This window comes from Castor canadensis, chromosome 5 (genome assembly GCF_047511655.1).
Source record: "Castor canadensis chromosome 5, mCasCan1.hap1v2, whole genome shotgun sequence".
Classification (NCBI taxonomy): Eukaryota; Metazoa; Chordata; class Mammalia; order Rodentia; family Castoridae; genus Castor; species Castor canadensis.
Genome location: NC_133390.1, coordinates 137,406,049 through 137,428,474, shown reverse-complemented (window position 1 = coordinate 137,428,474; position 22,426 = coordinate 137,406,049). Strand labels below are relative to the sequence as shown.

The 22,426-nt window shown below is 41.2% G+C and overlaps 1 protein-coding gene across 5 annotated transcripts in view; it reads left to right on the top strand.

Annotated features, from left to right (window-relative positions):
• Window positions 1-21,468, top strand: part of Rin2 (Ras and Rab interactor 2) — a 210,304-nt gene extending 188,836 nt beyond the window's left edge. For all 5 annotated transcript variants that reach the window (XM_020170611.2, XM_074074247.1, XM_074074246.1 and 2 more), the window contains 4 exons: window positions 8,431-8,736; window positions 10,874-11,005; window positions 15,787-15,950; window positions 19,181-21,468. In XM_020170611.2, coding sequence (XP_020026200.1) covers window positions 8,431-8,736; window positions 10,874-11,005; window positions 15,787-15,950; window positions 19,181-19,501 — 923 coding nt within the window. In that variant the 3' untranslated portion in view covers window positions 19,502-21,468. The remainder of the gene's footprint in view (window positions 1-8,430; window positions 8,737-10,873; window positions 11,006-15,786; window positions 15,951-19,180) is intronic.
• Window positions 21,469-22,426: the final 958 nt, after the last annotated feature.

Genomic DNA, 22,426 nt, shown 5'->3' with positions numbered 1-22,426 from the left:
CTTTATGAGCCAAAATGTGCTTTATTGACAATGCTTAAAGCAAATCCAGGTAGTAGAACATCCCTGCAGAGCCACAGGGGACACCACCTGCCCCATACATGGGCAGTTATTTCATCAATAGTTACATATCTGTGTTTACAGATGTAAGGACAAGAAACATCGTTTTCATGTAGGCACCCAAAGTAAGGATTTTCTGTCCAGTTCAACAGATAGCATCTACTACAGGCCAGATTTGCACTGGGAACTTCAGGTGGCTGCAGTTACAGCCTCCAGGTCTGGCTTTCAGAGGACTTCCTGTCAAGGAGAAAAATCTAATTTGCTCTGTGTCTTAGCAGAGGCAACAAGGAACACTGGATATAGTGTGCTGGGAGTTGGAAGGAGCCCAGTGAAGGAGACAGCCAGGTGGGCAAGCTTCACTGGAATCCACATTGGGAAAGACGGGAGCCTAGACCCAGAAAGAAGGGGCATTCCAGGCAGGGAACCACTGGAAAAAGGTGGAAAGGCACAGGGAGAGGGCCTATAATGTTGCTTGCTTCACCAAGAATATGGGGTCCTTATGGGGACCTATAGGAAAGAAGAGATGGAAGACAGGCAGAGGCAGATCCCCAGGAACTGCCTGAGACCTTAAGGTGGTGAACACTGTAGGATAAGAATCCAGGCAGGATAAGAATTAAATCACTTAAGCATTTCTTTAGCCCAGGGGTTAACCAATCAAAAGAGACACTAGCCACATGAACCTGTGGACCCATGTGACCAGCCAAAACACCAGGTTCTGAAGTAGAATAAAGGAGGCTCAACAGAGTAGAAGACAAAAACTCCATTAGTGAGGAACTGAATCCACCCTTCATCCCACACACAGCAAGAGGCTTGAGTGTTCTCCCAGCCCCCACCATGCATTGTGTTTTATCATCTTAAATAGGAATAGGTCTCTCTCTCCCTGTCTCAATTCTCACTGTTCTGAAGGATACACAACCATCAAGAAATTCGACTCCTCTGTGGTTTTCAGGATGTTAGGGACAGAATGAGGCTGTGAATTAAGGCATGGAAAATTCAGAATACCAATCTCAGATCAGATCCTCGGTCTCTGAACCTATGAAGGGGAGGAGCTGAAAAGAGTAAGAGATGAGTGTCTAGAGAGAGAGCAAGATAACCAGGAAATCAGGGACTTTTAATTTACTTATCAATGCTCTTTCAGTTCCCATTTCAATCTAACCAAACCACAGTTAATAATGAAAAGAAAAAAAATCCTGACCTGAATCATGAAACCTGGGGTTCCTTTTCAAAGGGTCCCTTCCTTCTATGGAGGGAACTAATGACTTCAGCTTGCTTACATCCAGATAGGTGCTCGTGGTGAGGGGTCTCACTCAATCCTCTCAGACGTTTCACTGGGAAGCTCTGAGCAGCCCCATTTTACAGTTGAGGGAGATAACGCTGGGAAAGAGCATCTTCCCTGAAGCTCACAGATCGCCAAGCTGACCATTCAGACTTTGTGTCTAAGCTGAGTGCCTCTGCAGCACCAAGCGGTCTGCATTTTGAGTAGCTTGTAAAGAAAGATGAACATGGTGCCAAATTAAGGCTTTGCAGAATGCAGGCTTCTATTTCTTTCAACTTCTAGCTCTACCATGCTTGGATGGAGAAATTTCTCCATCCAAAGGCAGGAGTGGACTGTGGGTGGGAAGAAGAGCTCAGGCTGGACCACTAGATTTGAGGTCCTGCTCTGCTGCTGCTGACCATGTGCACATGATCTTGTTTCTTAGTGTCTCCATGTCACAGTTTCTTTACATGTAACAAGGTGTGGTGGACACTATTGTGCCCTACCCATTGATGCTTGCCAGTCTGGTGTTCAGTGGCCAACACTTGCCACCTAAGACTTTCTCATGCAACCAGAGCCCTAGCCCAGGGCAGTGGGGAAGATTGGGAAATTAATCCCCACCTCACCCTCTAGGAGCAACCTGTCCCCTAAGTGGGACAACTCCAAAGCATGTTCACCAGTGTGTCTTAAGAGTCCCCAACAGGACTCAGCTCCAGTGGCCCATGGTGAAAATAAAGCACACTCTACTCGCTACTCTCCTTCCTTTTCTGGTACTTCCCAGGATCACCTCCCAAATTAACCTCTCACACCCAATCCCTGTCTCAGGATCAGCTTCTGGAAGAACCCAAACTAAGACAGATGGAGATCATGTACCCCACTTAGTCAAACGGTGTTGAATACATGTGAAGTGCTTAATAGTGCTTGAACCATACTGAACACTCTCTCAACTTACATTCTGATCCTTATCCTATTAATACAACAAAAGGAAAATATGTCACAAAAAAAAAAAAAGAGGCATCAACTAGTTTTGCCCTTTCTGCCCAGAGAGAGGCCCACCATGCCATCTCCTAACTTGTTTAGCGTAGGAACCGCCTGCTTTGCACCTCATCTCCACCATCCTTGGAAAGTCATCTGGCTTCCAAGCCTCATGTTCCACAGTAAGATAAAAACAATCATAGTTCTTGCTTCATAGGGCTGAAAGGGGGTCTAGTAGGGTAATAAAAATAATCTTAGAATATGAATTGCCCAAGTAAATTTCAGCAGTTATAAAAGTTTAAATTTGACTATATGATTTTCCTACAAGAAAGACCTTCATCTTAAAATCAAACATTGGCCTCTATTTCTACTACTTTACTTTTATCTGTTCAAAAAAAAAATCAGAATGCCAGAACTGGAATAAACCAAAAGACCATATGATCTAACCTCATGTTCTTGTCTTTGTCAAGAAATTTAGATTGTAACCTGTCCATTTTTAATATAGGTTAAGCATCCCTAATCTTAGAATCTGAATGGTCTGAAATTTGAAACTTTGTGTCAGATGCTCAAAAAGTTTCAAATTTTAGATTTTTAGGTTAGGAATGAATGCTCAGCCAGTAAAATCTATGCAAATATTCCAAAATCTGGAAAACTCTGAAGTCTGGAATACTTGTTGTCCCTTGCATTTCAGGTAAGGGATATTCATTCAACTTGTGTTATGCTGTTTAGACTCTGGGTTCTGTTAGAATTCCCAGGAGAATATTATTATTTTGTATTGTTTGAACAATTACCAATCCAGGTTCAGACTGCCAGTCTGTCGTGGGCAGATTGCACAGGCAATGATTCAGTGACATTCTCAGATTGTAGCAGTGAGAGTTGAAGAGACTTGGTCAATGTCATTTAGTAAATGGAGCTTGCTCTGCTGGCTGCCATGGCTCTAGTACTCTTTCTAAGATAAGCACCTTCTGTGGATTTCACCTTTGCCTCTTGGATTCACACTTCCCCCTGGCCAGCCGTGGGTAAGCAGCAAGTGCACAACAAAACCCAATGTTATTGGTGTTTGTGGTCCTTCCTCGTTTGATCTTTAACCTCTGGAATCTGTGTTGTAGGTCAGGGGGAAGAAAAAAGGGTCAGGCTTCTGCCTCCTTTTGTTAATCAGGGAGTGAATCAATTTTTATGTAGAGGTCAACACACAGAATATTTCCTATCAGTTACTACATTTAGTAACAGTAAGGCAAGCAGAACTCAAGCATTGCCTTGGTCTTTTCCACTTTCCACTTAGCCATGGTCTTTGGAACCAATTGATATGATCTATATAAATGTCTTCAGAAAACTTGTTTCTAGTTTTGGTCATTCAGAAAGTAGTTCAACTTTTGTTTCTAAAATTCAATATGTTATAGTTCAAGAAATTCTCTAGTATGTTCTTCTTATCATAAAAAATAGAAAAGACATTAATGAGCTTCAAGAAAAACATAAACACCTTATTCATTTTATTTTAATAGTTTCTGGTGTTTGCAAGTGTCTGTTATGTATGCTTCCTGGTAGGTAAATGCAATTGACATACCTTCAAGAACAAGAGAAACAGATGTCTTAGATTTGAAACCTGACTTCCCCTCTTCCTGGCTGCATGAGGAAAGAGAGGAGTAATTTACAAGAAGAATAATTTACAAGAACATGATGGGTGTGTTCTTTCCTTTTTTTGTCTGAGCTAGTCCTCATTCTGAAAGATCCTTCTTTTCTTGTGTTCCTCAAATAATTTTTCCCTTTTGCTTACGAACAGAACCATAATTTTCTAACTGGAAAGAATGAGCTGGGTCACAGGGCCTTTCTTTTCATTCTCTATGTTTATAAAGAATTTTTTTTGTTGGTTGAGGTGATTAAGAGTAAAGACCTGGAAAAGAATGAAGAGAAGTCTTATTTTTTAACTGTGGTCTTTTTTTTTTTAAGTACTTAAAAATATATCTAGCATCTACAGAACCAGACCTGTTCACCACACAATCACTGAAGCAACAAGGTTTTTTGTTGTTGTTTTTGGTGGGTTTTTTTCTGGGTGGGGGCTGGGGGGGGAAGTACTGGGGCTTGAACTCAGGGCCTATACCTTGAGCCACTCCACTCCACCAGCCCTTTTTTGTGTTGAGATTTTTGAGACAAGGTCTTGTGAACTATTTTCAGGGGCTGGCTTCAAACAGGATCCTTCTGATCTCTGCCTCCTGAGACACTAGGATTACAGGCGTGAGCCATGGGCACCCAGCTAACAAGCTCTGCAAAAGGAACAGAGTTTATTTACAAAGTGGTCAAAGGTGGGGAGATGGGAGACTCAAGTCTCAAATCCACCTCCTGAAGGTACAGTTTAGGGATACTTATGGAATAAGAGAATAGGGTGGACTGAGACATGTTAAAAGGTGATTAGCGTTAGGGAAAGTGAAGTAATTGGTGGTCTGCACATGCGTAGTCAGACTTCATGGCTCTTCATAGAACACGCATCCAGAAAATGGCAGCATTAGCTCTAAGGGTGACATTTTGACTCTCTGACATCAACAGGTCACCTATTATTTTTTTTTTCATTTTTCTTTTATTATTCATATGTGCATACAAGACTTGGTTCATTTCTCCCCCCTGCCCCCACCCCCTCCCTTACCACCCACTCCACCCCCTCCCTCTCCCCCACCCCAATACCCAGCAGAAACTATTTTGCCCTTATTTCTAATTTTGTTGAAGAGAGAGTATAAGCAATAATAGGAAGGAACAAGAGTTTTTGCTGTTGAGATAAGGATAGCTATACAGGGCATTGACTCACATTGACAGGTCACCTATTAGACATGTGTGGCAGATCCAAATGAACCAGATCCACTGGTTTTAGCTGGTTTGAGCTAGACTAGGCTACCTCCAAATTCCTGAAAAATAACATAAACAATTGCTACCATAGTGACCATATGTCAGTCATCTATAGTAAAGCTACAAGGAGTCTAATAGTTTACTGCTTGGCTGTGTGACTTTAAAATCAATCAGTGAAGAAGGCAGAACTAATTAGAAGAATTAGAAGCTAAAAGGTTAATAACCAGAGAGTTTGTTCAGGTTTTCCCTTTGGTTTCAGCACCAGCAATTATTTTTTCATTTTGGATTGTTAGACAGTGGGCTATTCACCTGGCAATTGGATCTAAGTTTCAATTGCCTAATTGATCTCCTAATGAATTCTCACAGTCCCACTATGCCTAAGGGTCAAGTTCATGGGGTAAAGGCCAGCACCTACTCAACTTGCTAGGCTCACTCTGAAGTTAAAAGTTTCTCTTGGAGTTCAAGGTGAAAACCCTATGCTGGTTTTGTTGTTTTCTGTTATCTGATACTACATGTTTATCTGCATCCATAAAGTACGTAAATCTTAATTGCTGAACTTTGTACATCCACACAGATCTAGCTACCACATGAATCCTGAAATAGAACACCTCCATTGCCCCTGCCCTCTCCCAGTGGGCTCCACCCCAAGGGTAACTGCCATCATGACACCATAGGTCAGTTTTGCCTGCTCTTGGATTTTATGTGAATGAAATGCTGTAGGACTCTCACATCTGGCTTCTTTCCCACAGCATTGTGTCTGTGAGCTTTACCCATGCTGCATTTGGAGCAGCACTGCACTTCTTCACTGAATCAATGTGTTCCATTGTCTGAACTCCATTGTACAAATATATCCCATCTATCCACTCTATTAGACAAGGCTTTGGATTATCTCCAATTTGTGACAAAAATGAATAGCATTGTTATAAACATTCATGTACATTACTTATTAATGATTGACATGACTTTTGCCCTCTCCCCTTGCTGACCCTGTTTTACCCAGTAGAGGTCACTAATATTCATGAACCTTTGGATGAGAAAAATAAACTGGTGAATGTTCATAAGGTACCTTGTCTTTAATGTTAAGAGATGATTAATTGGGGTTGGGGATGTAACTCAGTGATAAGAGCACTTGCCTAGCATGGGTAAGGCCCTGGGTTCAATCAACAGCATCAAAAAAAGAAGAGAGGAGATCATTTACTTTGAAAACCAGTATATATGGTTATTTCAAGTAGTCATGTGACATCAAGCAAGCCATTAGCCATTTCTGTACCTCAGTTTCCTCATCTGGACATAGAGTTAGTGTTATTCAAAAGCAGTAAGAGTTATTGCAGGGATTAGATGCTAATGGGTGAAGTATTTGGATAGGACATAGCCATCTGAGTGCTCAATATTAATTACTATTATTGACTTTCATGGTAATGATCATATAGAGTAAATTCAAAGATGCTATGAAATTGCACAAGTTTAATTAACACAAAACAACCAAACCAAGTAATTTGTTTTAATGTTGAATGTGAGGTATGTTCTGCTTTTCTTCTCACTTTATGACCTCTTTTGCTTCAGTCCTGATTTCTGTATTATATTAAGCTCTATATTTAAACAACAAGCTCTCCCAGACAGAATTTGGAAGTGGAGGAACAAAGAAAACCATGGGCTGGGGGATCTAATCATTGTAGAATTAGCATTAACTTTTGGCCTCAGTTTGATTTCAAGGTAGAGGAAATTTGTTTTCAGTATTTTTTCATCTGGCTTAGATTACTCTTTTTTCCCTGTACTTCTAATAATAGATAGTAATTTGAATTCAATATGATCTGATCCAATGTCAGGAATTCCAGAGTCCAGAGAGACAACTTATTTCCAGTTTTGTAAGTGTGTCCAGGGGCTTCCAAACCGGAATCATATTGAAGTATCATATATGAGGGAATCACTGCTGTAGAACTCAAGTGGCTTTAATGAGAATGTGCAAGCATGTGACATTAAAAATCTGGTGTTGAAGGGATCACTGGTTTCCAGGACCCCCTGCATTCCTCAATATGCAGTCTTTCTCTTCTCTTTTCTACAACTAAATTCTCTACAAATAAAATCTTTCCGGCCTCTAAAAAAAAAAAAATCTGGTGTTGAAAAAGCAGAGAATTTATCATTGTAGAAATCACTTTCAGCTTGGATTTCCAGATTTATGGTACTGGTGATTTTAGTATCTACTAAGAAAGCTACTCTGCTGGGCAACCAGGAAGGAGGGAAGAATGACATTGCCCACATCTGAAGTGTGTCCTAACCCTGAACAGAAACACACTTAACATTTTATAACTTTTAATTTTGAAATCAGTTCAGACTTACAGGAAAGTTACACAAATAATTCGCAGAACTATTTAGCCTTCACCCAGAATCCCCAGATGTTAGCACTTTGACACATTTCCTTTTTTCTCCTTTCTTTTTGTTTACACACACACACCACACACACACACACACACACACACACACACACACACACACACACACACACACACACACACACACACACACTCCTTCCTTTTTTCTGAACCAGGAGACAGTAAGTTGGAGACATTATGCCCACTTTCCCCTAGGTACTTCATTGTGTATTTCCTAAAAACAAAGCCATCTATTACATAACTACAGTACAATTATCAGAGTCACACAATTAACATTGAAGTCATATGAACACTATACCTAGTCTACAGACCTTATTTGATCTTGATCTTTTCTAATGTCCCACTGATGTCCTTTAGAAAAAGCAAAGTAGTTTTTGGTCCAGAATCCAATTCAAGTTCAGTTATTTAGTTTAATTATTACTTTATTTCCTCAGAAAACATTTTCTGAGGGAAATTAGTTTATTTCTTAATTAATTTAATTATTAATTTTGTTTAATTATTAATTTATTTCCTCAAAATATTTTCAAGGGATCTTGAATCCTTTCTGTTAGAAAATTTTTCCTTTAATATAACATATTTTCTTTCTTGTCAACAGGAAAAGACAGTGGACCAAAGGAAAGTCTTCTAAAATATTTGCTTATGAGGGGGATGCAAGTAAATCAGATATTTTTAATCGTATTGATGATATGCAAGTAAGAAACTATTAGGGGAAATCAAGTTTTGCTGGCTCATAATTAAAAATGCTGGTGTGGTGAGTCATGGTGTTGCTAGGTGTTGTCTGTTGGGTGTTAAGTTCTCACTTGTCTGCTGTCTCCTCTAACCACTATGTAGAGTTGCAGACAAGCATTGTAAGAAAGCAGACGTTACGTTTCTTCTTCCTTCAGACAATGGTCACAGTAGCTGTGCTTCCTTTGGCAGATGTGGTGTTGGAAAAAGCCATGCACAAGTGTATCTTGAAGCCCCTCAAGGGGCACGTGGAGGCCATGCTGAAGGACTTCCACATGGCCGACGGCTCATGGAAACAACTCAAGGAGAACCTGCAACTCGTTCGACAGAGGAATCCACAGGAGCTGGGGGTCTTTGCCCCCACCCCTGACTTGGTGGATGTGGAGAAAATTAAAGTCAAATTCATGACCATGCAGAAGATGTATTCGCCAGAAAAGAAGGTCATGCTGCTGCTGAGGGTGTGCAAGCTCATTTACACTGTCATGGAGAACAACTCAGGTGAGGCTGCTGAGGTCCAGGCCTTGGGCCACCTCCCTCCAGGTCACACCAGGATTTCTGTCTGTGGTTTCTTGATTTCACCTAGCAGCCCAGCAGTACAGGGGTAATGTAAGTGTTACTCTGATATCTGTCAAATGAATCACATGTGAATAGCACCAATAAATGTAAGGACAATGAAATTTTTGTACAATGCTGAGTTGAGTAAAAATTCAGTTCAGGTAGTGGTTATGAGCTCAGTCTCTAGGGGTGTGAGTTCAAATCCTCTCTCTGAGAATAAGTTCATTTATTGAGGGGACTTTGGCAGGCTTAACCTCCTATACTGCAGTTTCTGCATCTCTAGCTATAGATGGCCCTTTCCATCATATAGTGGGAATGAGCTGAGACAACTCACACGTAGCCCTAAGTGCAATGGAAAGCTTAGTGATAACCATTATTATGTTTTGGCCAATGAGGATTTGTGTTAATGATTGATAGCATGTGTCAGAAACTCAGAGACTTGGAGCATTCAGTAACAATGAGGCTTCATTAGAGCAGTTTCACGGGCCCACCCCTCTGTGATACAAGCTGAAGCAATGTAGTTGGAATTCACCAGAGATTTGCAAAGTAGAAAAGTAAGTCCTTGGATTTCCCCTTGCTGTTTCCTGTAGATGCAGGAATAACCGTGATTCACAGGTAGGAATGGAGCCCACACCATTCCAGGTCTTCAGTGAGTATGTTGTGATTCTATAGGCAATTACCACCTTTTTTACGGAGTAAATTAATGGAGCAGTAACAAAGAGGAAACATAAGCTCTATTAACCTCTGATTGAATAGATAGGAATGTGTGTGCATATTGCAGATTATTGAGTGAGAACATTAAAATCTGACCTCTTGGGCTAGTAATGATAGTCTGTGAACACGGCCTCTAAAATTTGCAAGTATGAAGTGTATTTGCTGTAGTTCAAAAATGGTTTGCAAAAATGACCAAAATAAGCTAGGCATGGTGGCAAACTCATGGTCCCAGCGTTTAGGAGGTGCAGGCAGGAGGATTGAGTTTGAGGCCAGCCTGGGCTGCATAGCAAGTACAAGGCTAGCCTGACCTACACAGTGAGATCCTGTCTCAAAAAAAGAAAAAAAATCCCAAAATAACATCTGCATAGGATTCCTTCTTCTGGCGCGGTTTCTTAACCTACAAACTAGTGACATTTTAGACAGGGTAATCTTTGTTGTGGGAGCTGTCCTGCTTCCTATAAGAAGCTTAGCCTCCTGGATGCCAGTTCCACACTAGCCTCCACCGTGACAGTGAAAAATGTCTTCAGGCAGTGTCAAGTGTCCCCTGGGGCAGCAAAATCACCTCTGGTTGAGAACTGTCACTGTAAAGGAAACTAGAATTAAGGTCTAAAAATTTTTTGCCACATGTTGCTATTAATCGGTGCATATATTCGTCTTGTACTGAATTGGCACATTTAAATAAATTAACTGTGAGCCAGGCACCGGGTGGCTCATGCCTGTAACCTTAGCTACTTGGGAGGCGCAAGTCAGGAGGATCATGGTTTGAAAGCCATACTAGGCAAATAGTTCCTAAGACTCTATCTTGGAAAAGTCCAATACAGAAAAGGGCTGGTGGAGTGGTTCAAGTGGTAGAGCACCTTCCTAGCAAGAGTGAGGCCCTGAGTACTCCCAAGAAAAAAAAAATTTAACTGTGTATTCACAAAGTAGAGAGCAAAGGTTTGAGTTTGGTTTTATCATTATGTCTGTGATTAATGTGCAGAGAAAGCCATAGGAAATGAGACTTAAAGAATTAACATAAGTAAATATTTTGTAAAAAATGTTTTACAATATTACTTGCTAAAAGTGAAAACATTTATAAGTACTCTTTTAGTTTGTAACTATGCAAATCATAAAAGTGGGGAGAAAATCTGAAATGTGTTAGTTGACTCATAAACATTCATTCTGAGATTGTCGGTGAGGGCTGGTCTCTCCTATTAGCAACTGGGCGGGTCAAGGACTACATAGGATTCCAGAAACACCCACCTCTGTTTAAAAATAGCACATTTCCCCAGAATGAGTTCTTTCTGTCTAATAAAAGTAGAAAGTAGGATGTGAAAGAAAGAAAAGTTGATACAATTCTCATCCTGCTCTTTCTTCCTCATCCCAGGGAGGATGTATGGCGCTGATGACTTCTTGCCAGTCCTGACCTATGTCATAGCTCAGTGTGACATGCTTGAATTAGACACTGAAATTGAATATATGATGGAGCTCCTAGACCCATCGTTGTTACATGGAGAAGGTAATGTGTTTTTTAAAAAGTTGTAGGAACTGGGTAGGTTTTGTTTCATTTTCATTTTTTTAGTTTCATTTTCATTTTTTTAATTGAGATAAACAGAATAGAACATAAAATGAACCATTTTAAGGTGAACAATTTGGTGGCAATTAGCATGTTCACAGTGTTGTACAGCTGCTACCTCTGTCTAGCCCAAAGTCATTTTTTTCATCCCAAAATAAAACCCTGAGGGGACTGGTGGAATAGCTCAAGCGGTAGAGGGCCTGCCTAGCAAAGCATGAAGCCCTGAGTTCAAACTCCAGCACCATCAAAAAAACAAAACAAAATAAAGCCCTGTACCCATCAAGCAGTTAGTAGGGGGCTTTTTTTTTTTAAGCATCTTAATGGTAAACTTCAGTTTTAATTATTTTCTTTACAAGTATGTACTGGCTTTTGGTTGATTATAAAAGTAATATATATTCATTGTGAAAAATGGGATCAGAAAAAAACACAGAGAAAAATGTGACCCTGCCATAATTAATACTTCACTGAAATTGGTTAATGACAATAAAAATTACCATTCCATCAAATAAATATCATTTTACAAAGAATGGTTTCTTTGATTCGAAGAGGAAGTTACAAACTTTTATCAGGAAATATTTTCATTGCCAGAAAAATAACCTGTATTGCATCAGTGAAATAAATGAAAGCCTGGCTTTTGTTTTATCTTTATTTGTTTTTAAGATAAAAGTAGCATTGATTTTCTTTCCTGTTTATCTGCTCAGTGTTAGAAAAAAAACACAGTGGGGGAAATCTGGGTGGTTTGCTAGAAGTTCAGGTTCCTTCTTGTCTCTGCCTTATGTTTTAGCAGAAGAAATTCCTCCTCTGTACACGTCAGTTAGGTATGGTGTCATGGAGAGCCATTTGATTCTTGGCACTGTGGCTCACAGCCTTGAGAAGCAGCACTAACTGGGCCACTCATGTGAGTTTGTCTTTCTAAAGGAGAACAGATCAGGGCCTGTGCATTGCTAATCCATTTTCATGTGTCCCTGGGAGAACCCAGACAGAGCCTGAGGGTGAGGATTTGTTTTCTTTTCTTCAGGGAGTTTCAGTCTGGGCTTGTGAGTACAAAGATCCACCTGCAAACAGTACTCACTCCAGGGGACACATCACCTTGCATTTTCCATGGAGGAACTTAAATGTATTATCACTCCAAGAATGTGTCCTTTAATGTTTTCATTCCTCTAACCTGAGTTCACTGGTCCCTAGAGCCAGAGCTACACTCTTACAGGCTTTCTCTAGGCAGTGCTGATACAGGATGAGTGATAAACATCTTCCACACTGTCCCACCCCAGACAGATAGGAATGGGCCCTTTCTTCCTTTTACCCTCTTTCCTGTTCATGTTCCCTCATTAATATTCTCAGCCATGGACCCAGATGTTCATGATGAGCCACCAAGACCTTCTACATGTCTTCTCTTCCCTGGGATTGGGAAAGAGGAGAAATACATGTGGTTTTGTCCAAGCACCAAGAGAAGCATATGTTAGTCTCAATGCCATGCCTTTTTTTTTTTTTTTGAAGCTTTAGTCACATGTAATTGTAGTAATAAATATGAAGCCCTCTTGAGAATTTGAGGGGAAAGGCATGCCAGTCTCCCCTGGAAAATAACCATTCTGTTGCTGATGATGTGTACTTAGGACAAACAGATACTTACCTCTTGTGGTTGCAGATAGGGACAACCATTTCCTGCCCCTTCTCTCCCTATAATCCCAAAGCAAAGCTCTGTGTTGATGACAGATGGACAGGTGGCTGTGTTCACTTCCAGAAATCCCATGTGAGAAAAAGACAAAGTTATTCTAGTGACACACAGAGTAATCTGTGAGCTTGTGGATGAACTAGAGCTTGCTTCACTTGACTGTCTGGGTCTGCTTGGCTCCCTTCCTTGGGAGAGTGGAACTGCCAGGCAGGCTAGCTTTGGGTACAGATCAAGCTGCACCACCTCAAACTGCAGCTTTGCAAACCCATAGGAACTGTGGTGAGGCATTACAGATCATCCATTCTGTAGCCTGCCCAGAGCCCTCTTTGGTTTGCAAAGCAACAGCCACATGTCTTTTCTGCTGTTTAAGCAGGCATTCTCATTTTCAGAACAGGCGCCATGGAATCCCTTAGAAGAGTACAGCTCTTTCTTCTGGTAGAGTTGCAGTTTTGCTGAAACTTAAAACATTCCTCTAATTGCATCCATATGTTTCAAAGTATGGTCAATTTTGTGCTTCCAGCATTTTGAGGTTTCTCCTTACCAGCCTGAGCATATCGGAACTATAGAGTCTAAAAATCTGAAATTCAAAGGAACCCTCCTCCTCCCCACTAGGACTCTAGCAGTTCTCCAAGTCATAGTTAAATGCTGACACCTCCTCACAACCCTTCTTTTTTTAATATAATGAAAGTGATTCTCAAGTTTCTTAGAAAAGGAATACACTTTCTATAGACTGAAAGCGAGTCATCTCTAGAGAGAGAGGAGATGGAAATGACCCTCACAACCCTTCCGATTACTTAATTCAGTATCATTTTCTCCTGAAATCTTTTGTCTACCATTTGCATTCTGTACTATGACATTTCATGCTCAGTCATGTGCTGATTTGTTCATTGGACGAATATTAAATAAAGACCAACAACTCACTCTGGATTAGGCATTTTACAGGCTGCCACAGGGAACTTACACCACAGATGGTCAGGTCAGGAAACCACAAAGCAAAAAATTTGACATGGGTTAGAGTTGCAACTCAGTGGTAAATTCTTGCCTAGCATGTATTGGGATCCTAGGTTTGATCTTTAGCACCCCCCACACACACCCCACACCCCACACCCCACACCCAAATCTCCGTCAACACAGCACATCAACAGAGAACGAAGGTGTTCTCTGTCAAGTTCGTGTCTAGTGCAAGTTTGCAGGGTTCACTGCTCATGCTCCCAGGGAACAGAGCTTTTTCTATTTTATACGTTGATTAGATGGCTAGAGAGTTCTGCAGGGTCTTGCATGATCAGTTAAATACTTGAACCAGGAAAGTGACACTTCCACAAAAAAACTCACTTAACCACAACAAAATTCTAGTCCCTGCATGAATAAATTGCTCTTGTTTTCTTTAATAAATTTATACATTTCTGGAAAGCAGGATCTCATGTTCTATTTCTTACAAACGACCCCCTGCTCTGTGATTGGCTTGGGCTTCTCAGTGGATATTCAGCAGATATTTTCAAAAGAATGTCTCTAATATTAATATGCTGCACCCAATTACAAAAATTTTAATACATATACAGGCACCCCCTAGTGGCTCTCAAACGTAGAATTTACAAATTCCTCTGTAGGCACCTAATTATATTTTAGTACAAAACTATTAACAAATGCATATGCATCTCCTTATGTTGTAAGTGTGTTAATACTCCCCATGAGCAGAAGAGATAGTTCCTAAAGGCACATTAAAGGGACATCACTAACTTTTCCTATTAAATTTTTTCTTTTTTTTTATTTATTTTTTTCTTTTATTATTCATATGTGCATACAAGGCTTGGGTCATTTCCCCCCCCGCCCCCACCCCCTCCCTTACCACCCTCTCCACCCCCTCCCTCTCCCCCCCACCCCCTCAATACCCAGCAGAAACTATTTTGCCCTTATTTCTAATTTTGTTGTAGAGAGAGTATAAGCAATAATAGGAAGGAACAAGGGTTTTTGCTGGTTGAGATAAGGATAGCTATACAGGGCATTGACTCACATTGATTTCCTGTACGTGTGTGTTACCTTCTAGGTTAATTCTTTTTGATCTAACCTTTTCTTTAGTTCCTGGTCCCATTTTCCTATTGGCCTCAGTTGCTTTTAAATTTTTTCTTAAATGTCATTCTACATTGTCTTCAAGTAAGTGTAAGAAAGGAAATCAGCAAGGAGAAATTATTTTTAAATACTCATGTTTTTGTGTATGCATCAGTTTTTTTCAAGGTGTTTTGTTTACTTAAAATTTAGAAAATATTCATAAAATAAAAAAACCAAGAGCAAGTACTGCCAGTAAATCTGTAGATGACTCTGGCCTGGGAGAATTTGGTCCTGCTCTCCTCAGCTACCTTTCTTCCCACTTCCCCAACAGGCCTCAATACCCTGACGTTTTCTGGAAAACCATTTTCGCAGTTGCCCTTTAATAATGTGGGAGTTTTGTCTTCTTCACTAGTATGGAAATCCCATCCATGGAAACAGGACTGTTCTCAGCTCATCAGTGCCCTCAGCTCCTGATACAGACCTGGGTTAATCCATAAATCTCTGTGAGATGGGTGCATGAGTGGATGGATGAAGAGTGAATGACGTGTTCTTGAATGTGTGCTTCTATGGAAGAAATGGGGGAAATTACAGTCAACCCTCCATATCCATATCTGTGGACTTCTGCATCCATGGAGTCAACCAACCATGGGTTGTAAATATTTAGAAAAAAGAAAATATGCCTGTACTAAACATATATGGACTTTTTCCTTGTCCATATTTCTTAAACAATATGGTATAACAATGATTAACCTAGAATTAACATTTCACTAAGTATTATAAGTAATCTAGAGATGATTTAAAGTATACAGGAGGAGGTATTTAGGTTACATTAAAATACTTTTATGTAAGAGACTTGAGCATCCATGGCTTTTGATATCCAAGTTGGTGTCCTGGAACCCATCCCTGAGGGTTCAGAAGAACAATATGGCATCTAATGCTAGCACACCTCCACTGTCATAACCAGAATGTGACACTCTTGAGAACTTGCTTTTTCTGCCCTTCCCAGGAGGCTATTACTTGACAAGTGCCTACGGAGCACTCTCTCTGATAAAGAATTTCCAAGAAGAACAAGCAGCACGACTGCTCAGCTCAGAGACCAGGGACACCCTGAGGCAGTGGCACAAACGGAGAACCACCAACCGGACCATCCCTTCCGTGGATGACTTCCAGGTACACAGCTGAGTCCCCAAGCTATTCCCCTGTCCTCCAGGAAGACTGAACTGGTTCCACAGCACATCCCAGCTTGGGGCCCCCAGGTTCATTCTGGGTTGAATCATCTGGTGGAAAAGGGATGTTTTAAGCCATCCTCTGACCTTATTGTTTCACTTCTGTTTCTTTAAGTTTAGATATGCAGATGCTCTCAACTTGAAAGGGGTCACATCCCTGCAAACCCATCATAAGTTGAAAATGTCATAAGCAGAAAATGCTTTGAATGCGTCTAACCTAACTTAGCAAATCAGCACACCACAGAGGATTGGAAGTGCCCCTTGTGATCCCAAGGCTGTCAGGGAGCAACAGCTCACTGATGCTGCTGCCCAGCATCACAAGAGAGGACTATACCACGTGTTGCTAGCCTGGGAAAGGATCCAAATTCAAAATTCAAACTGGGGCACAGCTCAGTGGTAGTGCAAGTCCCTGGGTTCAATCCCTAGCACACACACACCAAAAAATTTCAAAATTCAAAGTATAGTTTCTAAAAAGTGTGAATCACTTTACTATCATCATAGTGTTGAAAACTCTTAAGTTGAGCCACATAAGTATGTGTGTATATGTACATGTGTGTGTATATGTACATGTGTGTATATACTTGGCTTCAATTTCACTGCCCTTTGGACAAGAAAGTCAAATTAAGGCAGGATTTCTCCCATAACATTCAGCCTGGGTGCTGAGTATTTGACCAGACAGGAAGTCCAAAAGGAGGGCAGAGCACCTGACACAGGTGTCTGGTATCATACTTTTTCAGGAAACAGCAGTGTTATGTCCTGCAGCTGGCTGCTTGCTCCTTCCCCTTTCTCTCCTTCACTCCCCCAGACAGAAGACCCCACAACCTCAGCTGCAGCAGCTGTGGCATCTAGTCAGGAAGCAAAGTTTAAGAGTGAACATCTGAGCCAAGTCTCTTTCAGGTCCCCAGGCTGGAATTTCCAGGGCCGTTAGCTGGTGCCCAGGAATGCCAGATTGCCAGAGAGCTTTTTTCTTAGAGAGGAGTGGCATAGTAGGTTCCTAGAGCCTTTCCCCAACCCAACCACTCCTGATTTGCCCATTGTCCATGCAATTATGAGTATGTCTGCAAATGTCTTTGAATAATATTCTGAAGATTTGAAATGGAATTACAAAACCTGAGTGTGCTTTGTTTCTATGTGCCACCTGGCAAGTTTCCTAGCAGGAAACTGGAAAAACAGGACAGATTTGTCTCTGTCCAGATTCACCTTCTTTGCCCTTTTTCCCCCTTCTTAATTCTCTGAAAGTAACCAAGAGGCACATTTTGGTTCAAAGTCAGCCTGTCATTGAAAAGCAAGATCAGCATGTTCTCCAAGATTGTGGAATTCTCAGAAACTCCTTCCAGTCATATAAATCTAAAAATCAAGAACACATGCTGTGTGCTGCCTCCATCCCAGTGGGTCATTTAAGAACATCCAGGTTTTAAGTGATTTAGCACTTACAACAGTAGTCTAGACCCCTAGACTACTGTCACATGGGCTGTGCAAGGAGGGGGCTTCTGAGGTGCTTCATCCTCTGAGAAGATATGAAGGAATGAAACAAGTGTGTTCTTCCTTTTCTCCATCTGCCACCAGGCCTTTCCTCTTCTCACCTTTGTCCCTCTGCAGCTTCTTTCTTAACCTAGAGGCCCCCAGACACCATGCTTCCTTTGATACACGTGCTCCCTGTTGACTACACTCAATTTGGAGATGAACATCTTCTCAGAATTTCACCCAAGAGGGAAATTCTCACCCAGTTCAGGACTAAAAGCAAAAACCCAGACACAAAACTCCTCTCATTCCGAAGTCACAGACAGACACAGAGTCTCCTCACATTGGCAGGGGGACTGTGACCTAGTGGTAAGGGCAGTGGAATACTGGCTCTGCCACTTAGAAGCTGCATGGCCTTGGGCAAGTCACCTAGCCTCTCCGTGCTTCAGTTTCTTCACTAGTTAAATGGGCATAATGTAGACTGTTCTCAAAGAGTTCTCTTCAGGAGTTTTGAGAAATGCATGCCAAGTGTTACACCAAGTATTGGCAGGGTGAGTGGGGTGGGTAAAGCAAGGCGCTGTGGTCCGATGGCACATGTATGCGTTCTAAAGTCCAATAGTGTCAGTCTGGGTATCCCCACTAGCTCATTCTGCTGAGTCATGGCAGATGTCCTCTGTAGAGGTAGACACGAAACATCTTATGTGGGCAGTGTGCACAGTCCTTCCCAAAGCTGCGTGAGAACCTAGTCAGAGAGCACCCCTCCCTCACTGCCAAGCAGGGTCACCAGATGTAGAAAAAGAAAATGTATTTGTTTTTCAGATGTAACTCAAATTTGCCTGGGCATTCTCTACTTTATCTGGGAGCCCTACTCTTAAGGACATGGAGACTGGAAGAGTAATCCAGGGTCACAGAATCCAGGAGAGCCTGCTATGAGTTTAGGATTCTTTGGGCCTCATCTGGGCTTTGTGCTGTGTGAGGCCCCAAGTTTACTGTATTTCAAGATTGCAAACACCCCACACAATTCTCAAGGCCAAGCCTGCAAAACATGTCTTTTTACGTCCCTGCAACACCACTTTGTACTTAATCATCTCCCAAAGTCTTCTGGCAGAATCAACATCCTCCTCCCGCTGGTTTTTTTCCCAAGCCACTTGGACCCTTATATTAGGTTGAAGCACATGAAATCACCATTTGAAGAGCTCAAAGAGTGGTTAGGCATCAGCAGTTTCTTCACTGCCCTTACTTAAGGCTTCATAGAAAAGTGTTAAGGCCAAAGCAAGCACGGTACCTGCTGTTGTGTCTAGATGTTTTAAGTCTCTTCCTGCTGACTCCTGCATCCAAATTTTCTGCTATTTGGTTTCTTTTCCAAGCTGGGAATCATCCCAGCTTTAGATGTAGTTCACACTCTTATGCAGGGATTTTTTAAGCAGGCTTTATAAGGGATACAGAAAGATGAAAACCAGGGCTGAATGGCCTTCTAGTTGCTTCTTTTTGCAAAGAACTAAAATGTGGTAGCTCAGTTCACGTAGTAGTCCTCCTCACAACTAAATTCAGATCAGCCTATTTCCTTGTGATTCAAGCTTCATGGCCTGACACTAGACATGCTGCCAAACCAGAGCCTTAAAGTGGCTTATAACTTTGATTTTGCACTTGCTTCTCACAGTGGGACTTCTTGCTGACTGGTTCCTCTTGTAACATCTCTGTTTCCATCTACAGAATTACCTCCGAGTTGCATTCCAAGAGTTCAACAGTGGCTGCACAGGAAAGACCCTCCTCGTGAGACCCTATATCACCACCGAGGACGTGTGTCACCTCTGTGCTGAGAAGTTTAAGGTGGAGGACCCTGAGGAGTACAGCCTCTTTCTCTTTGTTGATGAAACGTGGCAGCAGCTGGCAGAAGACACTTACCCTCAAAAAATCAAGGCTGAGCTTCACAGCCGGCCACAACCCCACATCTTTCACTTTGTGTACAAGCGCATCAAGAATGATTCTTATGGTGTCATTTTCCAGAATGAGGAAGACCTCACCCCCTCATAGAAGGCATGCAGGATTTCCCATTGGTGCCTCCAAAGGGAGCTAGGAATCTGACCTTCTGGCTGCCACATGCTTGTGCTTGGAATTCAGTCACCTTCTTGAAGACCCCTCAGTTCAGTGACTAAGTTGTCCACAGGCTGACTTGGTCAAGGGCATTGTTAGGCACATTGCCAGGCAAGGTACCTGAGATCCATGAAACAGTGAGCATCTCCTCCAGCAATGGAGAATTGCATTTTGATGGTTCAAGTATCCTGATATTGTTTGCTGCCTGCTCCTAGCCAGGTTCTAGGTCGGCTTACATATATGTATATGTGCTGAATAAACATTTAAGGTACAAGCTCTTCTCTTGAACCCAACAGCAGGTGTTTGACAAGACTGCCCAGTGCAGTGCGTCAGGTACTTCTCTGTTCTGTGGATGGTTCCATCCCCTCCCCCACCCCTCCCCTTCCCCTCTCCTTCTCTGATCCCTTTCCTTTTCCTCTTTCTTTCTTTCCTTTTTTTTTTTTTTACACAGAGTCTTTGTGTTTTTATAGAAATTTTTATAGCAGTTGCCGGTAAACTGTCAGGATTGATTTTTAAAATATTTTTGTAACTTTAAAATATTCTATAATTATGCATGTGATTTTAACATTTAATATTTGAAAATAAATCTCTTGCTGGATTTGAGAGTATTGCATTTTAAAACCCTCTCTTCTGTAACTGGATGTTCTGGCAACTTTGTGAAGAGAGACTGATGGATTTCTTAAAGCAATGTATTCCTGACACTGGCCTCAGAATGCCTTTGGAAATCGGATGTACTGTCACCTCGTGCACATTTAGCCATGTTATGCTGTGTGTTTGTGTTTGTTTGTTTGTTTGTTTGTTTTTTTAAACAAGTGATGCTGAGAATACAGAAAGAAATGAATGTAGAGAGAGAGAGAGAGAGAGAGAAATACAGACTCTTAACAAAGGACCCAAGAGAGAAGTCTGCTGGTTCAGGCTCTTTGGATGACATAAGAAAAGTAGTTGGAAGGAACCACCAATACTTAAAATACTGTAAATAGAGCCAGGCATGGTGGCACATGTCTATAATCCCAGCACTTGGGAGGCAGAGGCAGGAGGATTGCAAATTCCAGACTAGCCTGAGCTACATAGCAAGACCCTGTTTCAAAAAAATACATATATATGTATTTATATATGGATGTATATTTATATATACATATATCTGTATGTATGTGTGTGTGTATATATATATATATATGTGTACACACACACACACACACACACACACATACACACACACTGTATATAGGCAATGAGATTTGGCAAAAATCTATTCCATATGGTATCTACTTTAGGAAACAATTTTGAAAACCCCATGAGAAAAAAATAAAGGGTAATACTCCCCCAATCCCATTTACACATAAATCAAAATGAACAGCATCCAATTATTTGGAGCAGAAAGTAAGTCATGTATAATGTGGCTTTTGTTGAGCTAAATAAGATGCCGTTGGGAAAAAGAGTTTGAAAATGCACCCAAAAATCCCATCTGCGTTATACAAACATGGCAAGTGGGGGGTTTAGCTTAGCTCGGTAGTAAAGTGCTTGCTTATGCACAGGTCCTGAGTTCAATCCCAGAACCACAAACAAAAGTTTTTTGTTTGTTTGTTTGTTTGTTTTTTATGGATGTATGGCAAAGTTAGATTCATGTTTTATAAAGCCAGTTTGTAGGTACACATTCTAGAAGGATCATGTATCAGTGTAACACGTCATTAAAAAAATTGTTACTGTACTGTGTAAGGGTGTATAGTCATCTAATTTGGAGGGCTTTGTACCATGTGCCTTTTTCAGCCTTAGTTTTTGTTGTATAGAACTCTCAGCACATACTGTGTTGTACTTGCTTTTGTAAATGATTTTTAAATGACATTTTGCACATAATACATTGTAATACTGTACCTTAATCTTGTGTGAAAATAATTTTTGCAGTATTCTTTGGTTGTCTATTTTTTTGTTTCTTTTAGAGTCAGGATGTAAGTAGGCACCAAAAGATATCATATAAATCAGACATGAAATTTACATGACAGTAAATTTCAGATTGTGCCTGGGGTTGTGGTCAGATGATCTTTGGAAAGTTAACAGAAAGGCTCAAGTTGTTCAGAAGCTTGGGGACTGATGGGGCAGGGTTATGAAGAAGAGGAGAGTAAAGGTGGTCCTCTGGCCTGAAAGTGTTCGCAGGATTATCTAGCACAGTGCTTGGCTTAGTTGGATCCAGAGTAAATCACAGTTAGTATGAACAGAGTTAGTCAGGGCCCTACAGAAGCTCCCGCCCGGCCTTAGGCAACCTCTGAAGTGTCCTGATTGAGAGTTCAGTGCGTTTGCAAAATCAACAGGTCACAGGCATGGTTTTCTTCATTGCTGTGTTCCCCATACTTGGAACTGTGCCTGACAGATCATAAGTGCTCATTTGATCCTTGTTGATTGAGGAAGGAAAACAAGTTGAGAAGTGTTTCTAAGCCATCAGTAGTAGATTCCACTTAGACATCAGAATGAGGGCTGAATGAACTGCCTACTTTGGTTTTTTTGTTGTTGTTATTGTTAGCAGTACTGGGGTTTGAACTCAAGGCCTCACACTTGCTAGGCAGATGCTGTACTACTTGAGCCACTCCACCAGTCCTTTTTTATGATGGATTTTTCCAAGGCAGGGTCTCTCTAACTATTTGCCTGGGCTGGCTTCAAACCACAACCCTCCTGATCTCTGCCTCCTGAGCAGCTAGGATTACAGGCACTGGCTGGCTCACACTGCCTTTTGATATTTGCAGTGAATTAAAAGATGGCCTCTTAATCCATAGAGTTGTCCTTCCTGCTTTCTAAATTAAGCCCATAATGCTGTCCTTGTAAACGTAGAAATCAGTGCTCTGTTGATTGAAAACAGGTCACAACATTTGAATT